The sequence below is a fragment of the Gobius niger genome, assembly GCF_951799975.1.
Source record: "Gobius niger genome assembly, chromosome: 21".
Taxonomy (NCBI): Eukaryota; Metazoa; Chordata; class Actinopteri; order Gobiiformes; family Gobiidae; genus Gobius; species Gobius niger.
The window spans coordinates 25,052,751-25,076,865 of NC_136872.1; the positions used below are offsets into that span (position 1 = coordinate 25,052,751).

Consider the following 24,115-nt stretch of genomic DNA (forward strand, 5'->3'; position numbering starts at 1 on the left):
AGCTCTTTGTCCAGCTTCTGCTTGTGTTTCAGCAGCTGCTCCTTCTCGCTCTCCATGACTCGCATCAACACCTGCGTCGCGTCGAGTTGATGCTTCCAGCTTTTCTCCTGAGCGAGTTTCCCGAGCGTTTGGGAAATCTCTCGTCGTATCGACTCGTTCTGGTCTTGAAGGCGTCGGCTCGAGGCCTGCAGCTCGAGGCAGCGCTCCTTCTCACACCTTTGTTGTTGGACTTTGGCGTTGGCGCGTTCCAGCTCGCCCTGTAGAACGCCCGTGTGGTTCTTCAGCGCTTTGATCTCCTGCTCCACGTCGTGAGATCTTTCCAAACACGTGTCTTCAAAAGTGTCTGGCTCCAGTTTCTCGTGCAGCTGCGTGAGTTCATCCTGAACGGCTTCTTTTTCCTCACGAACGCGATTTCTCACTCCTTCCAACTCCAGAAGCTGCTGTTTCAAGGAGACCTGATACTCCAGCTTGGATTTCACTTGTTCTTTTTGCTCCTGCAGATTTACTCTCTGCATTTTCAGCCCGGCTATCTCGATCTGAAGTTCTGAGGCGTGTTCGACACTGCACTGTGGGTCAGTGTTCCTTTTCATCTCCTCCAGTTCGTTTTGTAGCCCAATGTTTGTGTAGAAAATGCCGAGCTTCTCCAGCTCTAACTCGGCACAGTGGTCTTTCAAAGACTCTGGACTTTCTCGGCTTGACTTGGCCTGTTCGATCTCGTCTTCCAAAGCTTCTTTCTGACTTTTCAGCGCTTTGATCTCCTTCTCCAGGTCCTTAGCTCTTTCCAAACACGTGTCTTCAAAAGTGTCTGGCTCGAGTTTCTCTCGCAGCTGCGAGAGTTCATCCTGAACGGCTTCTTTTTCCTCACGAACGCGATTTCTCACTCCTTCCATCTCCAGAAGCTGCTGTTTCATGGAGACCTGCTGTTCCAGCTTGGATTTCGCTTGTTCTTTTTGCTCCTGCAGATCTTCTGTTTGCCTTTTCAAATCCATCACCTCGATCTGAAGTTCTGAAGCGCGTTCGACACTGCACTGTGGGTCAGTGTTTCTGTTCATCTCCTCCAGTTTGCCTTGAAGCCACTTGTTTTTGGAGAAAATGATGATCTTCTCTGCCTCTAGCTGGGCGTGGCGCTGCTTCAAAGCCTCTTGACTTCCTTGGCTTGACTTGGCGTGTTGGATCTTGTCTTCCAAACCGCTGTTCTGACTTTTTAACGCCTCGATCTCCGTTTCCAGCTCCACACATTGCTTCTCAGAGGTGTCTCGCTCTCGCTCCTCTCTCTGGCAGATCTTTGCAAATTCCTCCTTCAGAGCCTTGTTCTCCACAAGTAACTGACTCTTCTCATCTTCTAGCTCGAAGCAGCGGTCTTTTGAAGACTCCTGACTGTCCTGCCTACATTTCTTACAGTCGATCTCGCTCTGCAAAGCGATTTTACGGCTTTTCAACTCCGCGATCTCCCATTCCAGCTTCGCACAAAACTTCTCCTGCTTCTCTCTCTTGTTAAGCTTATGGAGTTCCACATCCACGGCCTTGTTCTCCTCAAGTAAGAGCTTTTGTTCCACTTCTAAAGTAGCGCGACGCTCTTTCCAGACGCGATGTTTGGAAACTTCAGATGTTTCGCTGATTTGAAGACGTTTCTTTGGCCTTGCTCCGAGGTCTCTGGGCGTTTCCCGCCCCTTTTCTTCACAGACCCTCATGAACGCGTCTCCGAGGGGCAGTTTCTCCTCAGAAACACAAACTCTTTCTGTTTCCAGCACAGAAGGTTTGAGGGACATGTCTCCTCTCAGCAGCGTTTGGTTCACGTCCTGTCCTCGTCTGGAGGCCGTCGTCTCCATTTCCAGTCCTTCAGAACGTTCTGTCAGACTCTCTCTGGGCGGGTCTTCCTCTGTCAGACTCTCTCTGGGCGGGTCTTCCTCTGTCAGACTCTCTCTGGGCGGGTCTTCCTCTGTCAGACTCTCTCTGGGCGGGTCTTCCTCTGTCAGACTCTCTCTGGGCGGGTCTTGTTGTGTCAGACTCTCTCTGGGCGGGTCTTCCTCTGTCAGACTCTCTCTTGGCGGGTCTTCCTCTGTCAGACTCTCTCTGGGCGGGTCTTCCTCTGTCAGACTCTCTCTGGGCGGGTCTTGCTGTGTCAGACTCTCTCTGGGCGGGTCTTGCTGTGTCAGACTCTCTCTGGGCGGGTCTTGCTTCGCTCCTCTCCAAAGCGTCATGTTCTGGTCTCTCGTGGACTCCTCAGCCTGTTCTCTGAGATGTTCCCTTTGATCCTGGGACGTCGTCTCCACAGTTTCCCGCTCAGGGACTTGGTCCGTCGGTGCCGGTGCTTGGGAAAGGTCGCCCGGCGCTCCTTGAGGTCCATTCCTGGTGAATCTGCGCTGAGGACGTGGGACAGTTTCCCGCGTGGCGCTCTCGAAGAAGGCTTTAGCCTTGGCAAACCTGTCCTTGGAGGTTTCCTCCTCCGGCTTCAGGCCTTCTGTGTCCGACTCGCCCGACATAACGTCGGTGAATTAACCACAGATGAAGAATAAAAACACAGTAAGTCGATGCAAACGCTGCAGTTATTCTGATTAACGTTTCTGACCCTGAAATGTCGCACGCTCTGAGGATAAACCTTTGCTATGAAGGCTAACCATCATGCATCGCAACAGATCGACCAATCAGAGGCCAGGTGATGTCACCGTGTTCCGAGCAGCGCTGGAGCGGAATCTCCCATATATGGTCATGTTCGAAGCAGACTCTGGAACACACGACACTGACCAGGAAGTGAATCACATCTGTGGAATCGCCCATATATGGTCATGCTTAAAACAGTTAAGGGGGAAAACAATTTGAGAAAAATGGAAACTTTCTCCAGTTATTCAAAAACTACTTTAACCCTTTAATGTTCTCCCTCCACCCTTTTTGTATTTTCTAAGCTTTTGGAGGACAAACATCAGTTATAAGTTTATGTTTATTTATTGTTTTTAATAGACCTCTGAGTTACCTGCCTTAAACCAGTCCAAACCTTCCTTAAACCAGTCCAAACCTGATCTAAACCAGTCCAAACCTGCCTTAAACCAGTCCAAACCTGATCTAAACCTGTCCAAATGTGCCTTAAACCAGTCCAAACCTGCCTTAAACCTGTCCAAACGTGCCTTAAACCAGTCCAAACCTGCTTTAAACCAGTCCAAACCTGCCATAAACCAGTCCAAACCTGATCTAAACTGGTCCAAACCTGATCTAAACCAGTCCAAACCTTCCTTAAACCAGTCCAAACCTGATCTAAACTGGTCCAAACCTGCCTTAAACCAGTCCAAACCTTCCTTAAACCAGTCCAAACCTGATCTAAACTGGTCCAAACCTGCCTTAAACCAGTCCAAACCTGCCTTAAACCATAAAAATATAATTCAACAAAAATTTCAACAAAATACTCCTTTTGGAAAATTTGGTTCATTATTTTCAATTTTCACTGTCAGAAATTACCTAAAAATACTCCACAAATGAGAAAATCTTCTTGTAAACAAACTTTTTAGCAATTCCAGTTCTGTTCCCTTAATCCTCATGACTATTCTCTTTAAAATGAGCCATTTCCCAAAGAAATCCATTGATATTTGTGCTGGCAGTGCTCAGTGTTAGCCACATGTTAGCCACATGTTAGCCACATGTTAGCCACATGTTAGCCACATGTTAGCCACATTAGCATTTAGCACAAACCTGTTGATTTAAAAGGTGACAGTGGTGCATCTGTGTAGACGTCCATAGTCCAGATCCACAGTGAATGAAGACGTGTAAAAGCTCTTTTCTGAGTAAACAAGGCGGCCATTTTGTTTTGGGGGAAGGTGTGACTGACGCACCTTTGTGCACTGAGATAAATTTGGAAAAGAAATGACCCACTTCCTTTAGTTTGATTTAGTCCATTTTTGGGAGGTTTGTTGTTACTGTTTCACTTTGTTTGACACATTTGTGAAAATATTTTTGCTTTTATAACATTTGTCACTTTGGTTTGTGCACAATGCTAATGAGATATAGCACCAAAAACAAGTAAAAGTTTACAAATCACAACTGTACTAAATGTGGAGTGTGTGCTATGAAGTATATTTTCAGGAAAGACATTTCAGTTTATGTGTAATTTACGATATATAAAAAAACTATATTTGTATTAATTTTATAACTAAAGAACCTTTTTACATGTTTTTGTCACAATGTCCTTCTAAATGTACAAAGAAGCTACTTCTGGTCCTGATTCCTATGATGGTTCACATAAGCAATTTGGACAAAGTATGTTGTTTTAACAGTAATTTCAATATGGAGAGGTGACTTTAATTTAGCCAGGAGAGAGGACATCAGAATAGGTGGTCCTTAACAGGTGAAACCAGTCCAAACCTGATCTAAACCAGTCCAAACCTGATCTAAACCAGTCCAAACCTGATCTAAACCAGTCCAAACCTGATCTAGACCAGTCCAAACCTGATCTAAACCAGTCCAAACCTGACCTTAACCAGTCAAACCTGATCTTAACCAGTCCAAACCTGATCTTAACCAGTCAAACCCCAGCCTATACTGGTCCAAACTGGATATTTTGAGTATTACAAACCTGACCTGAATGGTTGTGATCGGCAGAATTAGAAACACATGATTTGATAAAGTTTGCTCTAACAAACGGCTGATCAAACTATTAAAGGCTTTACAAACGCTGAATTATGAATATAGTTTCTACTAAATAAAGACACAAAGACATGAGAGGAGCAAAGTGGTTCAACAGCCCATAAATACATAAATAACAGAGAGCGCTAATGCTAACGCTAGCACTAGCTACGACTGCAGTTTTGTCGCTTCTACTGAACAATGTGCTGTGAATAAACATCCACATGGACCCGACTTAGACTGGACTTTATTTGTATGTGATAAATGACTTTATATTCCTTCTATGAGGCGATGCCAAACTCCGTCATCGCCGTGGACGACACAGGTTTGAAGGCCAGACGCTGCAGGTGAACAGGGAGTTTTCAGTCATTTTATGTTTTTCTGCCTTTTTTCAGCGACGGAATCGAATGAGACTTTTTCAGAGGGACTTTTAGGCCTCGTGTTTCCAGAGATGATTCTATTGGTCAGCAGGTTTTCTCCACACGTGAGAAAAGTCCCTTAGCCTGACCCTGCTCAACGTATTTTTCCGCTGCACCTCATTCCTCCGCCCCATGAGCCTTCACGTGAAGACCGTTCGCTTTAGAGACGTGAACTATGTGGGAACACGAGCCGTCCTCACTGAAACTAAACCATGAGCTGCTCACAATAAACCTCTGACTGAAAACGGCTCCGTGGAAGAGTTTTCTGGCCAATAAGAAATGACTCTGATCTTCTACTCCTGATCTTTCACCAGGACTTTCCTCAGATGTGGTGCTTTATTTAGGCTTAAAGGACCATCAGCAGAAAAACACTTGTGTCGTGTTGATGGATCAAATATCTGCAGAGATCGTCACATTTTCAGATGAACCTGAGCTACAGTCTGTTTATGAGTTTATTTATTTATTATAATGCACTGTATTCAGACCCAGCTCAGCCTGTGTGGCCTCACGGGCTCAGGTCAGTCTGTACAGGAAAACTCTGAGAGTCAGGCCCAAACATGTCACAGTTTAACCCCTTAACTCCCACCGGAACCCAGCACGTTTTCTCCAGTTTGGCTTTACCCCAATCCAAAAGCTTCTGGAAGAAAAGTGAGGAAATAGCAACAAAACTGAGACGAAAACAATGATGGAAATGTGACAAAAAAGTGACGAAAATTTATGAAAAAGTGGCAAAAATGTCACAAGAAATTGACAAAAAATGACAAAAAAATGACAAAAAATGTGACAAAAAATGTGACAAAAAAATGACCAAAAAATGACCAAAAAATGGCAAAAAATGACAAAAAAATGACAAAAAAAGACAAAAAAATGACAAAAAAAATGACAAAAAATGACAAAAAATGTGACAAAAAAATGAAAAAATATGACAAAAAAATGACAAAAAAAGACAAAAAAAGACAAAAAAATGACAAAAAAATGACAAAAATATGACAAAAAATGACAAAAAAATGTGACAAAAAATGTGACAAAAAAATGACAAAAAAATGACAAAAAATGACAAAAAAAATGACAAAAAAAGACAAAAAATGTGACAAAAAATGACAAAAAAATGACAAAAAAATGACAAAAAAATGACAAAAAATGACTAAAAAATGTGACAAAAAAATGACAAAAAAATGACAAAAAATGACAAAAAATGACAAGAAAAATGACAAAAAAAAGACAAAAAATGTGACAAGAAATGTGACAAAAAAATGACAAAAAAAGACAAAAAAATGACAAAAAAAATGACAAAAAATGACAAAAAATGTGACAAAAAAATGAAAAAATATGACAAAAAAATGACAAAAAAAGACAAAAAAAGACAAAAAAATGACAAAAAAATGACAAAAATATGACAAAAAATGACAAAAAAATGTGACAAAAAATGTGACAAAAAAATGACAAAAAAATGACAAAAAATGACAAAAAAAATGACAAAAAAAGACAAAAAATGTGACAAAAAATGACAAAAAAATGACAAAAAAATGACAAAAAAATGACAAAAAATGACTAAAAAATGTGACAAAAAAATGACAAAAAAATGACAAAAAATGACAAAAAATGACAAGAAAAATGACAAAAAAAAGACAAAAAATGTGACAAGAAATGTGACAAAAAAATGACAAAAAAAGACAAAAAAATGACAAAAAAAATGACAAAAAATGACAAAAAATGTGACAAAAAAATGAAAAAATATGACAAAAAAATGACAAAAAAAGACAAAAAAAGACAAAAAAATGACAAAAAAATGACAAAAATATGACAAAAAATGACAAAAAAATGTGACAAAAAATGTGACAAAAAAATGACAAAAAAATGACAAAAAATGACAAAAAAAATGACAAAAAAAGACAAAAAATGTGACAAAAAATGACAAAAAAATGACAAAAAAATGACAAAAAAATGACAAAAAATGACTAAAAAATGTGACAAAAAAATGACAAAAAAATGACAAAAAATGACAAAAAATGACAAGAAAAATGACAAAAAAAAGACAAAAAATGTGACAAGAAATGTGACAAAAAAATGACAAAAAAATTGACAAAAAATTACAATAAATTTACAAAAATGAATTTGACCTTTTTTTTGGGTCAATTTTTCATCATTTTTATGGTCATTTTTTCGTCACCTTTTGTCACATTTCCATCATTGTTTTCGTCTCAGTTTTGTTTTCACAGCTTTTTTCCAGAAGCTTTTGGATTGGGGTAAAGCCAAACTGGAGAAAACATGCTCGGTTCAGGCGGGAGTTAAGGGGTTAATGTGAACAATAACTCCAGTATTGTAGCTTTTAAAGTCTCCATGAGTTTCTAACTGCTGCTAATCCCATAATGCTCAGCGATGTGACGCCACATTCCCGACCTGTAATTCCACATGAAGTAACGTTAGATACTGAAGTTCTTCCCTTTGCTGAAGCTCCTGTGACTCTTCTCTCATGTGGTCCTGTGGTGTCCTGTAGTAACCCGGTGTCTCCTGCAGGGGGACAGTGGCGGCCCGCTGGTCTGCGAGGACGCCTCCGGACGCTGGACGCTGTTCGGACTCACCTCCTGGGGCTCGGTCTGTTTCAGCAAAGTCCTGGGTCCCGGGGTCTACGCCAACGTGTCGCACTTCAGCCGCTGGGTCCGACGGCAGATCTACCTGCACACGTTCATACATGACTGATGAGACACGCCCACATGCAAGACACGCCCACATACATGACTGATGAGACAAGCCCACATACATGACACGCCCACATACATGACTGATGAGACAGGCCCACATACACGACTGATGAGACACGCCCACATACAAGACTACATACATACATACACACGTGCACTAGAGCTGAGCGATGTATCGACTACAAGGTCAGATCTACAATACTGAGCTTAACTACAATGTCAGGAAATAAGGGGAAAATATAGAATAAATTAGGGAAAAAATTGGAAAAAAATAAGGCAAACTTAGGGGGACAATTGGAGAAAAATTGGCGGGAAAATAAGTTAAGAATAGGGGATAAATTAGGAATAAATAAGGACAAAATGGGAAGATCATGGGGGAACATTTTGGGAAAAATGAGGGAAATTTGGGGATTAATGGGGAAAAAATTGGGAAAAATACGGGGAAAACTGAGGGGGAAATGTGAGATAATGGGGGAAAAACTGGGGAAAATAAGGGGCAAACTGGGAAAAATGTAGGAAACATTTGAGGAAACATATTTCTGATGTTGCAAAAGAATCACAGAGAAAGTCCCTCTGAGTCTGAGGTGAGTGAATAATGACTGTGCAGCTTTGAGGAGCTTGTTAACACAGGCTTGTAAAGTGCAATACAAGTGTAAGGCGTTATTCAAATGAAGTATTGCTCAGCCCTCGTACATGTGCAGACACGACTAACCCCTGCGCTCCCACACACGGATTTAAAACTGACTCAGGCGTAACTTTGTGTTTGGAGACGTGTCCGACATTTAACATGAATCACGACTCAAGTCCAGTCATTAAAAAGCATTAAAAGGATTAAAAACATTAAAAAGCATTAAAAAGGATTAAAAAGCATTAAAAGCATTAAAAAGGATTAACGTGGAGTCAGATGAAAGTCCTCGGTAAATAAAGACGCTGCTGTTACAGAATAAGTGCTTAGAAAACACAAGCAAAAACTTTCATCCAAACCTCCAACTGAATAACAGAACTGTCGATGTAAATCCTTTTTAATGAAGTTTAATAATTGCTTTAATGCATTGATTGTGGCTTTGATGATTATTATTATATTATTACACGTTTCCCAAAGGTCAGTCCTGTTGTGATTCTGATATTTGTCGATCAGGACTTTGATGTGAAGTTTTCTGTCATGAAAAAAGTCGATCCTAAAATGAGCTAAACCTTCAGTTGACCTTTTGCAAAAGCCCCGCCCCCAAAGTGCTCCCTGTTCTTTCACCAAACCCCCAAACTGTTATGAGTCAACAGTCTGAGCCAGAGCAGCAGCGTGAGAGCGTTCACAGATCCAAGTCTCAAAGCTCAGTGACTGGAGAGCGATTTGAAAGCCAAGACCTTCTAGTCTTTAACCCCTTAACTCCCACCTGAACCGAGCACGTTTTCTCCAGTTTGGCTTTACCCCAATCCAAAAGCTTCTGGAAGAAAGGTGAGAAAATAGCGACAAAACTGAGACAAAAACAATGATGGAAATGTGACAAAAAAGTGAGAAAACATTGACAAAAAAGGGACGAAAAAATGATTAAAAAATGAGAAAAATGTGACAAAAATGTGACAAAAATGTGTTTAAAATGTGACAAAAATGTGACAAAAATGTGACAAAAAATGACAAAAAATTTGACAAAAATGTGATAAAAATGTGACAAAAATGTGATAAAAATGTGACAAAAATGTGATAAAAATGTGATAAAAATGTGACAAAAAAAGGACAAAAAATTGACAAAAATGTGACAAAAATGTGACAAAAAAAGGACAAAAAATTGACAAAAATGTGACAAAAATGTGACAAAAATGTGACAAAAAATGACAAAAAATGTGACAAAAATGTGATAAAAATGTGATAAAAATGTGATAAAAATTTGACCAAAAAATGACCAAAATTTGATAAAAAATTGACGAAAAATTGACAAAAAAATGACAAAAAAAATGACAAAAAAATGACGAAAAAATGACAAAAATGTGACAAAAATGTGACAAAAAATGACAAAAAATGTGACAAAAATGTGATAAAAATGTGATAAAAATTTGACCAAAAAATGACCAAAATTTGATAAAAAATTGACGAAAAATTGACGAAAAAATGACAAAAAAAATGACAAAAAAATGACGAAAAAATGACAAAAATGTGACAAAAATGTGACAAAAAAAGGACAAAAAATTGACAAAAATGAGTTGAATAAATGATGGAAAAAAAATAATCTGATGACGTGAGGAAAAAGATCCTCTTGGTGGATCCTCTACAGGTGTGGTCTGACCACAGAGAGACCCTCGTCACAGGTGTGGTCAGACCACAGAGAGACCCTCAGTCACAGGTGTGGTCAGACCACAGAGAGACCCTCAGTCACAGGTGTGATCAGACCACAGAGAGACCCTCAGTCACAGGTGTGGTCAGACCACAGAGAGACCCTCGGTCACAGGTGTGGTCAGACCACAGAGTCTGGTCATTACGTTCATGAGTCTGATTATAAAGCAGATACTAAACAGCAGAAACCATAACAAACACATACATGAGCTTCAACATCTGTGATAGAACAGCTACTAAAGGTCAAAGGTCAAACAGCTGCTAAAGGTCAAAGGTCAAACAGCTGCATTGATCTTTTCTTCCAACACAAAGTTACGCCTCGACTGCACCAGGACCAGGACCAAACCAGCACTGACGGGTTTTCACTTGTTTCAAACCCACCTCTGCCTTAAGACTGGATCATTTCACACAAGCCCCGCCCCCCCGTCTCCGTGTGACTCCCACTCCCCCGGGACTTCCTGTTTTTGTAGCTTCTTCCTGTTTAAAGCATTCCCAAACTGCTCTGTCTTTAGACCACAGCCCCCACGATGCACCTGGGCCTCCCGCGCTGGACTCCCATGATGCTTCGCTCTCCGGTGCCTCTAGAGTCTGTGACGCTGGTGTGTTTGTTTTTTCTTTTGCGGCGCCGGTCGACTGGGCGCTTCACGGGGAATGTGTCTCTGCTGCTTTGTCTTAAACTCAGAACCGGAGACACTTCGGTCACAGGACGAGGGCGGGGACGAGGGCGGGGACGAGGGCGTGGACGAGGGCGGGGACGAGGGCGGGGACGAGGGCGGGACGAGGGCGGGACGAGGGCGGGGACGAGGGCGGGACGAGGGCGGGACGAGGGCGGGACGAGGGCGGGACGAGGGCGGGGACGAGGGCGGGACGAGGGCGGGACGAGGGCGGGGACGAGGGCGGAGGCGAGGGCGGGGACGAGGGCGGGGGCGGGGACGAGGGCGGGGACGAGGGCGGGGGCGAGGGCGGGGACGAGGGCGGGGACGAGGGCGGGGACGAGGGCGGGGGCGAGGGCGGGGCTAACGTGTTCTCTGTAGACTCTGTAGATTAGAACCCTGCATTTGGTTCCACATCTGACCTATAGAAAGAAAAAGGATCCTAATGTATGAGCACGTAACGTAAGTAACTTGTTTCTCTTAATAAATCCTCCCGTCGTCCCTGTGGGGGTGATACAAGTGTTAAAGGGATGATCGGGGGGTCTTTCATCTCCCCCTGGTGTCTCTGGACAGAAAACCACAATTGCAACTTCGCTGCCACCGGGTCGGAGTCACCAATACACACTAATGGCATCACGAAGAAGAAGCTAACAGGCTAACTGCCGGCTAGCGCCACTTTTACACAAAATTAATGAGTAAAAAAAAAACAACATGTACGACACCTGCAGTGAAAACATAAAATGACAGAAAAAATGCAACACATTTTCCTCATATTTATATCTGTGATGTTCAGCAAAAGTTTCAAATTGACGTCTCTACATTTTTTTTTTTTCCCTGTTCACCTGCAGTGTCTCGCCTTAAGCTCGTGCAGCCTCTAAAACCTTTACTTTTCTTCCAAATGTCGTCTTTAATCATAACCTGGAGGCTAAAACCTAACGCAGGTTCTACTGGACGTCACCGCCTTTGTGTCGCTTTAAACTCAGTCCAGGCTCCGGGCGGCACTTACGCTTTTGTTTCATTTAGCTTCATTTTTACTTTGTGTGACTTTTGTTCTTTTAAATTCACTAAATCTTAAGTTTATTTATTGAAAGTGTTGATTTTTTTTTTGTAGAAACGTAGAAAAGACCAAAAACAAACTGGAGTTAGCTTAGCATTAGCCTCTCCCGTGTGCTGCAGCGTGTTAGCATTAGCCGTGTGCGTTGTGGTTGTTTTGAGCCCAGTCCCGGCGCCGCGCGGTCATTCCTCTGTCCTGTTGTTTTCTGTGAAGTCGTGTGGTTTTTAAAAAGTATTTTTCTACTGCACTTTGTATGTGACGCTTCGAGGCCGATGTAAATAAACGTGTTCAATAAATGTCACCGATGTCACAGAGTCCGTCATCTTTATTTTACCTTTGAACCCCTTAACTCCCGCCTGAACCGAGCGCGTTTTCTCCAGTTTGGCTTTACCCCAATCCAAAAGCTTCTGGACAAAAGTGAGAAAATAGAGACAAAACTGAGACGAAAACAATGATGGAAATGTGACAAAAAAGTGAGAAAACATTGACAAAAAAGTGATGAAAAATTGATGAAAAATTGACAAAAATCTGACAAAAAATGACAAAAAAATTATGAAAAAATGACTAAAATGTTACAAAAAATGACCAAAAAAAAGACAAAAAGTGACGAAAAATTGATGAAAAAGTGGCAAAAATGTCACAAGAAATTGACCAAAAATTGAAAAAAAAATGTATGAAAAAATGACAAAAATGCGACAAAAAAATGACCAAAATTTGACAAAAAATGACAAAAAATAGAAAAAAAAAATGGATGAAAAAATGACCAAAATTTGATAAAAATGTGACGAAAAAATGAAAAAAATTGATAAAAAATGGATGAAAAAATGACAAAAATGCGACAAAAAAATTACAAAAATGTGATAAAAAAATGACAAAAATTTGACAAAAAATGACAAAAAATGTGATGAAAAAATAATAAAAAAGTTACATAAATGAGTTATACATACACACACACATATATATAATACCCAACAAAAAAAAGCTGGAAAAAAAATCTGATGCCGTGAGGAAAAAGATCCTCTCGGTTCAGGCGGGAGTTAAGAGGTTAAAGTCTCCATTAGCTTATTATTGCTGCCAATCCCAAGATGCTTAGCGCTATGACATCACGGGGGCGTGGCCTAGCCGAGGGGGGAGACAACCTGGAGTGTGTTTACATGCACAAAGTGATAATGGGGGTTTGAGGTTTCCTGGTTTTGCTTCATGTAAACACAGAATCCTGGTTTCAGTTTCCTGGATAAACTTTCCTACAGCCGTTTTCTCTGACGCCTGAGCCTTTAAATCGAAACACTGAAGTGACCTTAAAGGGACTAGATGGAGTTTAAAGGGATATTTCAGGATGTTTGACATAGGGCCTCATTTCCTCGTTATCCAGAGTGTTTTTGTAATTCATGCAGTTCTTATATTTGTAGAGTTTCGTGGCGCTAGGCTAGTGCAAGGCTAGTGCATTTCTATGGTATCAGCTAGCCTGCATTAAAAACAGTCTGACCCGACTTTTATCTTACTTCGGAGCAGCTCACACGTGTGTAAGGGCCTTTCTCTGCATTACGCCTCACAATATAGTTCCTCTTTTCATCCACTGAGAAAATCGACATGTTTCATTTTGTGTGACTAGACTTGGATCGTGTAAAGGCTCACGTAACTGGATTTAAATAAGGAAAACGTGGAACAGCTTGGTCGCTTCTAACTCACCCCAGTTTGGAGCTATCAGAAAGATCATCTTCCTCTGGCCGTTCACCTGGATCATGTGGTCGCCCGTCTTGTCCATCAGAGCCAGCAGAGCCAGCTCTTTGGCGCAGGACGTCATGTAGTCGTTCTCCAGGCACAGAGCGCCGGCCCCTGGGCTCGAGTCCTGCTCCACATCCTGGTCTGAAGACGGCTCCGGGTCCGAGTCTCCGTCTGAAAACAGCAGCGTCGCTGGATTATGGGAGTCAGAATACGTGTCTTTAGTGGAGAACCCGGAGGGAACCTGACAGACACGGGGAGAACATGCAAACTCCACACAGAAAAGCCTGGTCCAGGTGGGAATCGAACCCGGGACCTCGCAGAGCCCTGTGTGTGCGGATCATACAATCATCTGTAAGCTGATACATGACGTTATATGACACACTGAGTTGTGCTAAATACATTTAAATAAGGATTAACCCTCGCTTCAGCTTTACCCAAATCTAAAATACCAGTGTCATCACTTTTTGTCCATTTCCTGACACGTTTTTGTTGCTCTTTTTTCAAATAAGTTTTCAGATTTGGGTAAAGCTGAACTGGAGACAGGATGCTCGGTTCAGGCGGGGGTTAAGAGGTTAAACATCTTTAACCTCTTAACCCCCGACTGAACCGAGAGCATTTTCTCCAGTTCAGCTTTACCCAAATCCTGTAGGCCAGTGTAACGCCTCATTTGAAAGCTAAGACCTACAAAACTCATCTAAATGGATCTTTTTCCTCACGTCATCAGATTTTTTTCCCATCATTTTTTGGGGGAATTTCAACTAATTTTTGTAACTTTTTGTCACATGTTCATCATTTCTTTTGGTCTATTTTTATGTCTTTTTTTGGTCTTTTTTTGAATCATTTTTGTGTCAAATTTTTGTCTATTTTTTTTGGTCATTTTTGATTTTTTTTGTCATTTTTTGTGACATTTTTGCCACTTTTTCATCATTTTTTCGTAATTTTTTTGTCACTTTCTGTCATTTTCTTGTACTTTTTTGTCAAATTTTTGTCTGTTTTTTGTCCAAGTTTTCTCACTTTTTTGTCACATCTTCATCATTGTTTTCATCTCAGTTCTGTCTCTATTTTCTCACCTTTTTTCCAGAAGCTTTTGGATTTGGGTAAAGCTAAACTGGAGAAAATGTGCTCGGTTCAGGCGGGGGTTAAGAGGTTAAACATCTTTAAATAAGAGCTAAAACAGCCCTTTTGGTAGATTTGGGTAAAACCTCTTCATGACAGGTTGGGGACAGTCTCAACATGACACCAGCTGTAAACACGAGACCAAAGCCACAACAAAACCATCCGTGTTAGAACAAGAGTCTGTGATATGACAGAGAAACAGAGACATGTTGGTGATAATCTCCATAAACCGAGAGCTACATTAGCACAGGCTAATGCTAATCCTTTCTTTGCCACGAAGTTCAAGGGGAAAAACAACGGTTTCTTTGTCACTATTCTCAGTAATGAAGCTGTGGCAGATTGTTTAGTTTGTTTAACTGTGGGGAAATAAATGAAATAGTTATTTTACAGAAGAAGCGGTTAAAATAACGTTGACTTTAGCATCTGTCAAACCACTTAAACTAGCACAATGTGGAGCGTTTGGTGGATTTTCTTTCTTCTAAAGTGGATATAAGTCATTTAACTCTTACCGGATCTGTCTTTCACCATCTTCACCGCCGGGGTTGAACTTTTAATTCCCAAAAAGCGACAGAAAGATGAAAAATGTGGTGAAAGATCAGCGGCGGAGACACGAAGCACCGTGAGTGACAGCAGGCCCGGACCGTCTCAGCCAATCACGGGCCACAGGGGGAGACGAGGGCGGGACGACCGCGGCAATGGAGATTTACGTTCACTACAGTTACGTCACATTTAGCCCGGTTTTAGTCTTGTAATTCACTCTAACTGTTTCCCCTTTACTCCAGCACCACTACAACAAAGGCTGTGGATATGTTTACTCCCAAATAAAGAGACGTGGAGAGGAGCAAAGTGCTTCAACAGCCCATAAGCACGTCAATAACGGAGAATGCTAACATGCTAATGCTAACATGCTAATGCTAACGTTAGCTTCTCCGTTTTTTCCACTTCTTCTGGACAATCTGCTCAGGGAAAACATCCAAATGGATTGGATTTGGACTCAGCTTTATTAGTGTGAGTTAAATGTGCCTGTAGTCAAGCAGAAAGCCTGTAAAACAGGGTGAAAATGGTGATTCCATGACTAAAGGAGCTGGTGCTTTTCTCTTTAACCTCTTAACCCCCGCCTGAACCGAGCGCCTTTTCTCCAGCTCAGCTTTACCCAATAATAAGCCTCATTTGAAAGCTAAGGCCTACGATAGAAACTGAACTTTTTCATTATAACAATAACATCAGTGGCATTTTTCTGTTTGTTTCATCTTGACACGTCCCAGGCCCCGCTTTGGGAACCCTGGGCAGTGGTTTTCTAATATATATTGTTTTAATCTTCAGATGAATCACAGAAACACCCTTTAGGACTGTGATATTAATAATTACCCATAGACATGTTTTCTTTACTAATATTTACAAATCTGCCCCTTCTTTGTCTGACATTTCACTGACATGACACGGTTAATAAGTTAAAGAAGAACCGCTCACTGAGAGTTTCTTTTCTGTCCCTGAAGGAGCGAAAGAGTGAGATGGACTAAATATAAACAGGTTTATTATTTCCCTTTGTAATAACTATAACATCAGTGTAAACATGGAGCAGGGCTTTAACAGGAGTTTATTGAGACTAAGGTGAATCTGAATGTGTTGAACCAGATTTATAACAATGTAATGGAGGAAAATGTCACTTCCTCAGTTTAACTCTCTGACAGCTCTAGTTTTTATTCTTATTACACCACTGACTTTACAGAGTTGTTTGTTACAGGTTGATTCCTGCCTGACACTCCCTGGTTTAGAACTGGCCTGTCCTGATTCTTGCTCTGAGTCACATGACTCTAAAGAACAGGAAGTCACATTTCAGAGTCTGTTTCCTCCGTCTGCACCTCAGGACTCTCTGGTAAGAACTCTTGTACATTTCTTTGTATAAACTCTGGATCATGGGCTGATTTCTGAGGTTGAATCCATTAGAAAAGCACAAACCACAGAGACCAAAGAGTCAGTATTTAACTGAGACACTTTTACTGCAGTAATACTTAACCAATAGTACTTTTACTGGAGTAATACTTGAGAACTCACTCAAACTCTCGGAGACAAAGCTCACGTGGTCTTTGGTCAAACTCTAATAAAGAGTTTGAAATGTTCCAGTGTTAGAGGCTCTTTAGGCTGAAGGAGACAGGAGTTGAACTGAAGACAATGGGACGACCTGGATCAGGAAATGAAGAGTAGTCCTTCCTTAGAGCAATTCAAAGTTAGGTTCAAGCAGGATTTACTGCATCAATACGCTGGAAAAGAGAGCTCGATATCCAAGAAGTGAGAAAGATGGAAAAAGTTAAAAAATAATAATAATAATAATAATAATAATAATAATAATAATAATAATAATAATAATAATAATAATAATAACAATGTTCTCTGAAGGGTTATGTACATTAATATTTATATTGCTGTATACATATATAAACATGTATATGTATACGATATGTGCTTAAATGGACTACATACATATACATAGCATATACATTTTTTTATTTTATTTTTTTTCTCAACAATATCTTTTGTATGTTCATGATAAGGTACTGGGTGCACGTTTAGTTGACATGCTTTCGAAACGTTACTATGGTAACTAACTGTAAAGGTTTACCTTTAAAGGATCTGTATCCTGCTATTTTAGCCATTCAAAAGTTAAGTATAGGCATGTATATGATATATTGTACCTCTACCACTATGGAGCACTCATTTTTGTGATAAATATACGTTTTTTCTGGAGGTATTTTTTCGAACCTGGAAGACACAACGCTTCGATTCAGTTAACTCCGCCCCCTCTCTCAGTTAACTCCGCCCCCTCTCTCCGCACATACTTTACCGTAATATAAATAAACAACAATAAGTGAAGATACTTCACGATGCAGTTATACGGAGTTGACATCTGCAACACAGCTTCATAAATGGCTAACACACATGCTAATATGCTAACACACAAGCTAATATGCTAACACACAAGCTAATATGCTAACACACATGCTAATATGCTAACACACATGCTAATATGCTAACACACAAGCTAACACGTGCTTGGACTGACTCACCCTCTGGTCCATCGCTGTTTACATTATGGGACTCGCGTTGGTTATAAAAGTTAATCCACTTTGGTTCTGGTGAAGGTTCACAAACATCCATCAGTGACAGTCACAGAAAAACAACCAGAATAAGTTATAACGAGCTCCATCTTCAGCTGCAGCGCAAACATGACTGATCTGTTCAGACGCTCAGGGATGTGTTTGTTTTGGCCACAGCTGAACCTGGAAGCTCCTCGGGCACATCCTTTTTTATTTCTCTTTCATCTCTCTTACGACAGAAATAATGAAAAAGACATTACATCACAGACGTCGAGCACTTCCGTTCCGCTGTTACGACACAACTGAGCAGGTCAGTCGTTCACCAGCAGAGGGCGGAGCCTCAGAGAGCAGGAGGGCGGAGCCTCAGAGAGCAGGAAGGCGGAGCCTCAGAGAGCAGGAAGGCGGAGCCTCAGAGAGCAGGATTCAGGAGGATTACTGAGAGCTGCGTGAATGAAGCCACAAACCACTCTGGGGGTGTTTTTGATGAGGAAATAGCAAAACAACATGGCTAAAAGCTCCAAAACGTTTGCAGGATATAGGACCTTTAACTATGTCAATTTGGAAGGGGGTAGGTGTGTACAAGCACCTTGCTTCTGCCTACTCCTTTTGGGCATCTTACCTGTTAGTTTGTTTGTTTTGTCATGTCATCTGCTGAATACTCAGCTGCTCAAATAAAAAAAAGAAAGAAAGAAGACTGTGAGAAACTGTGCAGTGAAAGGAAGGACAGACTGAGGAGCAGCTTTAGGACCATGTTAAAGGAGATGATTACACACACAACATGATTGAACACTGGAAACATTGCAATATTCACATCGTTTTGATATTTATGTCCCAAATGTGTTTCAGAAATGGCCTCTCGGAGCCCGAGCCGCTCTGAGGAGCAGTTCCTGTGCTCCATCTGTCTGGAGGTGTTCTCTGAGCCCGTCTCCACTCCATGTGGACACAACTTCTGCAAACGCTGCATCTCTCAGGCCTGGGACTCCATTGAGAGCTGCTTCTGCCCCCTGTGTAAAGAGGTCTTCTCCACCAGACCACAGCTCAAGACCAACACCTTACTCTCTGAGATGGTCTCACAGCTCACACTGGAGAAGAGGAGCAGCTCTATGGAGCACATGCCCGACTTCAGTGAAGTCCAGTGTGACGCCTGCTCTGAGCCCAAACTGAAGGCAGTGAAGTCCTGCCTGGTCTGTCTGTCCTCGTTCTGTGAGAGCCACCTCCAGCCTCATCTGAGCGCGCCCAGACTGAAGAAACACCAGCTGATGGAGCCTGTGGACGACCTGGAGGACAGGATCTGTCCCACACACGACCGGCCGCTCGAGCTCTACTGCAGCACTGATCAGAAGGCCATCTGTGTGGTATGTTCTGCTCTGGAGCACAAGAACCACACGCTGGTTTCTCTGAAGGAGGCGTTTGAGCAGGAGAAGGTCTCTCTGCAGCAGACTGTGGCTGAGAACCAGCGTCTGGTGGAGCAGAGGAGGCTGAAGGTCCAGGAGATCACAGCTGCCCTGGAGCTCCGTGAGAGAGAGGCTCAGAGAGAGACACAGCAGATGGTGAAGGTCTTCAGTGACATCATGGAGTCTGTGCAGAGATGTTTGGACCATCACACCAAAGTCCTGGAACAAAGTCTTTCTAAACATAAGGAGCGCGCTCAGGCCTTGATCCAACAGCTGCAGCAGGAGATGTGTGAGCTGGAGAAGAGCAGCACTGAGGCCCAGCAGCTCTCACTCTCTACAGACCCCCTCCACTTTCTACAGCGCTGCCCTGCACTGCCCCCTGCTGGCCTGAAGGACTGGAGCAGCGTGAGCTTTGAGCCGCAGACGTGTGAGGGCAGTGCGGCCCGAGCTCTGTCTGAGCTGGAGACAAGGCTCTCACAGAAGATCCACAAAGTTTTTATACAACTGCCCAAAAAGGACCAACTGAGGAGAGTTCAGACGTTTGCTGTGGACGTCACTCTGGACCCAGACTCTGCTCATCCTGATCTGGTTCTGTCTGAAGATCTCAAACAGGTTCATGACACTGATGTGAGGAAGAAGCTCCCAGACTCTCCTCAGAGGTTTGATCCATGTGTTATTGTTTTAGGAAAACAGAGTTTCTCTTCAGGCAGGTTCTACTTTGAGGTTCAGGTCAAAGGGAAAACTTACTGGGATTTAGGAGTCGCCCAAGAGTCCGTCAACAGGAAGGAAAAGATCAATCTGAGCCCAAAGAACGGATTCTGGACCATTATATTGAGAGACAAAGATCAGTACAAGGCTCTTGCTGGTCCTTCTGTCCCCCTGTCTCCACTGAGGCCTCCTCAGAAGGTCGGGGTGTTTGTGGACTATGGAGCAGGTCTGGTCTCCTTTTATGACGTAGATTCTGCAGATCTCCTCTACTCCTTCACTGGCTGCTGCTTCAGGGAGAAACTCTTTCCTTATTTCTGTCCTGGTCTCAATTGTGGAGGAACAAACGCTGCTCCTCTGATCATCTCAGCTGTGGACACAGAGTCTCCAGTTTGTGAAGGTCTTAAATGAAACACTTGTATCTGAACAGCAGCTCCAACAGTGACTCAGGCTTTGTTTGTGTGTTGGTTTGTGTCTCTGCTGCAGGACAGACAATAAGGATCTTCTTGTGTGTAAAAAGTGTGAATAAGGAAAGAGCCGGTGTTTCCTGAGTTCATATGAGACGTTAGAATAAAGGGCTCTGTACAAAGTCTTCACTTTACATTCTCTGCTTTTGCTTCACGTGTCACAGAACTCACCCTAAAGATCCTACTCTACATGTTTTAGTGCATTTGGGATTTCTTTAAATAAACTCCTTATTAATGGAATATTCTGTCAAAATGTCAATGATTGTGTTTGGGACAAAAAAGATCAATAAACTCTTGGAAAATGTGTTTTATTTGTTGTGATTTTGTGGAGAGGACAGAGCTCATGAACCAACACATTTATCAAAGATCTAAAAACAAACAAACAGAGAATATTATCCACTATTTACAACCACCCATGTGATATAAAAACTCACAGTTCATCAGGTCTGAGTCTTTAAAAGCTCCTGATGGAGGAGTCTGGTCGAGCAGAGGCGGAGCTTCACCATCAGGCAGGGCAGGCAGCTGCTTGTGCCCCCCCAACAGTCAAGGGCCACCATGGACTGACCTTTCATTTATAAACTGTCATTAACCTCTTACCACCCGCCAAAACCAGATCCATTCTCTCCTCTTTGCCTCTGTCGACACTTTTTATTTCCCTCATGTGTTTTTGTCACTTTTTTATCACTTTTTTGCTGGATTTTTGTCACTTTTTTGCTGGATTTTTGTCTTTTTTTCCTGGATTTTTGTTATTTTTTTTGTTGGATTTTTGTCTTTTTTTTTGCTGGATTTTTGTCTTTTTTTTGTTGGATTTTTGTCTTTTTTTTGTTGGATTTTTATCTTTTTTTTGTTGGATTTTTGTCTTTTTTTTTGCTGGATTTTTATCTTTTTTTGTCGGATTTTTATCTTTTTTTTGTTGGATTTTTATCTTTTTTTGCTGGATTTTTGTCTTTTTTTTGCTGGATTTTTGTCTTTTTTTTGTCACTTTTTATCTTTTTTTGTTGCGTTTACGTCCTCATCTTCTTCTCGTTTCTTGCCTCTGTTTTGAAGCTTTTAGATTTGGAGAATTGGGGGGAAATTTGTTGAGGTGGGAGTTAAGAGGTTACACGGTTTTCCTCATGACTTTGGTGCTGCAGTTACACCGTCTCTCCACTAACCCCCTGTGGCGCTGTTGATCCCCCTCCTGCTGCTTTAGTGACTCATGTTCCCCCATGTTTATATGTTTATAACTTATACTGAGCACAGACTTTTGACTCATGGCTCCACCACATTATATTTATCATGATTCACTCTGGAGAAAAGTTCAGATGAAAATATGCAGATTTGAAAACACCCACAATTAAAGTCACAAACTTCAGACGTGAACTTTATTCCCAGGAGGCGGCGCTCACGAGGCCATCCAGACGAGGAAAAAGATCCTCTCGGTTCAGGCGGGAGTTAAGAGGTTAAAGTCTCCATTAGCTTATTATTGCTGCCAATCCCAAGATGCTTAGCGCTATGACATCACGGGGGCGTGGCCTAGCCGAGGGGGGAGACAACCTGGAGTGTGTTTACATGCACAAAGTTATAATGGGGGTTTGAGGTTTCCTGGTTTTGCTTCATGTAAACACAGAATCCTGGTTTCAGTTTCCTGGATAAACTTTCCTACAGCCGTTTTCTCTGACGCCTGAGCCTTTAAATCGAAACACTGAAGTGACCTTAAAGGGACTAGATGGAGCTTAAAGGGATATTTCAGGATATTTGACATAGGGCCTCATTTCCTCGTTATCCAGAGTGTTTTTGTAATTCATGCAGTTCTTATATTTGAAGAGTTTCGTGGCGCTAGGCTAGTGCAAGGCTAGTGCATTTCTATGGTATCAGCTAGCCTGCATTAAAAACAGTGTGACCCGACTTTTATCTTACTTCGGAGCAGCTCACACGTGTGTAAGGGCCTTTCTCTGCATTACGCCTCACAATATAGTTCCTCTTTTCATCCACTGAGAAAATCGACATGTTTCATTTTGTGTGACTAGACTTGGATCGTGTAAAGGCTCACGTAACTGGATTTAAATAAGGAAAACGTGGAACAGCTTGGTCGCTTCTAACTCACCCCAGTTTGGAGCTATCAGAAAGATCATCTTCCTCTGGCCGTTCACCTGGATCATGTGGTCGCCCGTCTTGTCCATCAGAGCCAGCAGAGCCAGCTCTTTGGCGCAGGACGTCATGTAGTCGTTCTCCAGGCACAGAGCGCCGGCCCCTGGGCTCGAGTCCTGCTCCACATCCTGGTCTGAAGACGGCTCCGGGTCCGAGTCTCCGTCTGAAAACAGCAGCGTCGCTGGATTATGGGAGTCAGAATACGTGTCTTTAGTGGAGAACCCGGAGGGAACCTGACAGACACGGGGAGAACATGCAAACTCCACACAGAAAAGCCTGGTCCAGGTGGGAATCGAACCCGGGACCTCGCAGAGCCCTGTGTGTGCGGATCATACAATCATCTCTAAGCTGATACATGACGTTATATGACACACTGAGTTGTGCTAAATACATTTAAATAAGGATTAACCCTCGCTTCAGCTTTACCCAAATCTAAAAGACCAGTGTCATCACTTTTTGTCCATTTTCTGACACGTTTTTGTTGCTCTTTTTTCCAATAAGTTTTCAGATTTGGGTAAAGCTGAACTGGAGACAGGATGCTCGGTTCAGGCGGGAGTTAAGAGGTTAAACATCTTTAACCTCTTAACTCCCGCCTGAACCGAGAGCATTTTCTCCAGTTCAGCTTTACCCAAATCCTGTAGGCCAGTGTAACGCCTCATTTGAAAGCTAAGACCTACAAAACTCATCTAAATGGATCTTTTTCCTCACGTCAGCAGATTTTTTTTCCATCATTTTTGGGGGGAATTTCAACTAATTTTTTGTAACTTTTTGTCACATGTTGATCATTTTTTGTCATTTTTTTTTGTCGGTTTTTTTGGTCATTTTTTGTTTTTTCATAATTTTTTCGTAAATTTTTTGTAAATTTTTTGTAAATTTTTTTTATCACTTTCTGTCATTTTCTTGTCCTTTTTAGTCAATTTTTAGTCAAAATTTTTGTAAATTTTTTGTCTAAGTTTTCTCACTTTTTTGTCACATCTTCATCATTGTTTTCGTCTCAGTTCTGTCGCTATTTTCTCACCTTTTTTCCAGAAGCATTTGGATTGGGGTAAAGCCAAACTAGAGAAAATGTGCTCGGTTCAGGCGGGAGTTAAGAGGTTAAACATCTTTAAATAAGAGCTAAAACAGCCCTTTCTGTACATTTGGGTAAAGCCTCTTCATGACAGGTTGGGGACAGTCTCAACATGACACCAGCTGTAAACACGAGACCAAAGCCACAACAAAACCATCCGTGTTAGAACAAGAGTCTGTGATATGACAGAGAAACAGAGACATGTTGGTGATAATCTCCATAAACCGAGAGCTACATTAGCACAGGCTAATGCTAATCCTTTCTTTGCCACGAAGTTCAAGGGGAAAAACAACGGTTTCTTTGTCACTATTCTCAGTAATGAAGCTGTGGCAGATTGTTTAGTTTGTTTAACTGTGGGGAAATAAATGAAATAGTTATTTTACAGAAGAAGCGGTTAAAATAACGTTGACATTAGCATCTGTCAAACCACTTAAACTTGCACAATGTGGAGCGTTTGGTGGATTTTCTTTCTTCTAAAGTGGATATAAGTCATGTAACTCTTACCGGATCTGTCTTTCACCATCTTCACCGCCGGGGTTGAACTTTTAATTCCCAAAAAGCGACAGAAAGATGAAAAATGTGGTGAAAGATCAGCGGCGGAGACACGAAGCACCGTGAGTGACAGCAGGCCCGGACCGTCTCAGCCAAT

At 41.9% G+C, this 24,115-nt stretch overlaps 2 protein-coding genes across 2 annotated transcripts in view; both read left to right on the forward strand.

Annotated features, from left to right (window-relative positions):
* Positions 1 to 7,738, forward strand: part of corin (corin, serine peptidase) — a 55,805-nt gene extending 48,067 nt beyond the window's left edge. Inside the window, exon 24 of the mRNA XM_079580605.1 lies at positions 7,548 to 7,738. Within this exon, the coding sequence (XP_079436731.1) occupies positions 7,548 to 7,730 (183 nt within the window). The 3' untranslated portion in view covers positions 7,731 to 7,738. The remainder of the gene's footprint in view (positions 1 to 7,547) is intronic.
* A 10,811-nt stretch (positions 7,739 to 18,549) lies between these two features.
* LOC306981058 (E3 ubiquitin-protein ligase TRIM21-like) lies at positions 18,550 to 20,211 on the forward strand (the record flags this gene model as incomplete). Its single annotated transcript, XM_079580606.1, has 2 exons — positions 18,550 to 19,185; positions 19,288 to 20,211. The coding sequence occupies 2 exons, from the start codon at positions 18,550 to 18,552 to the stop codon at positions 20,209 to 20,211; spliced, it is 1,560 nt and encodes a 519-aa protein (XP_079436732.1).
* Between the last annotated feature and the right edge of the window lie 3,904 nt (positions 20,212 to 24,115).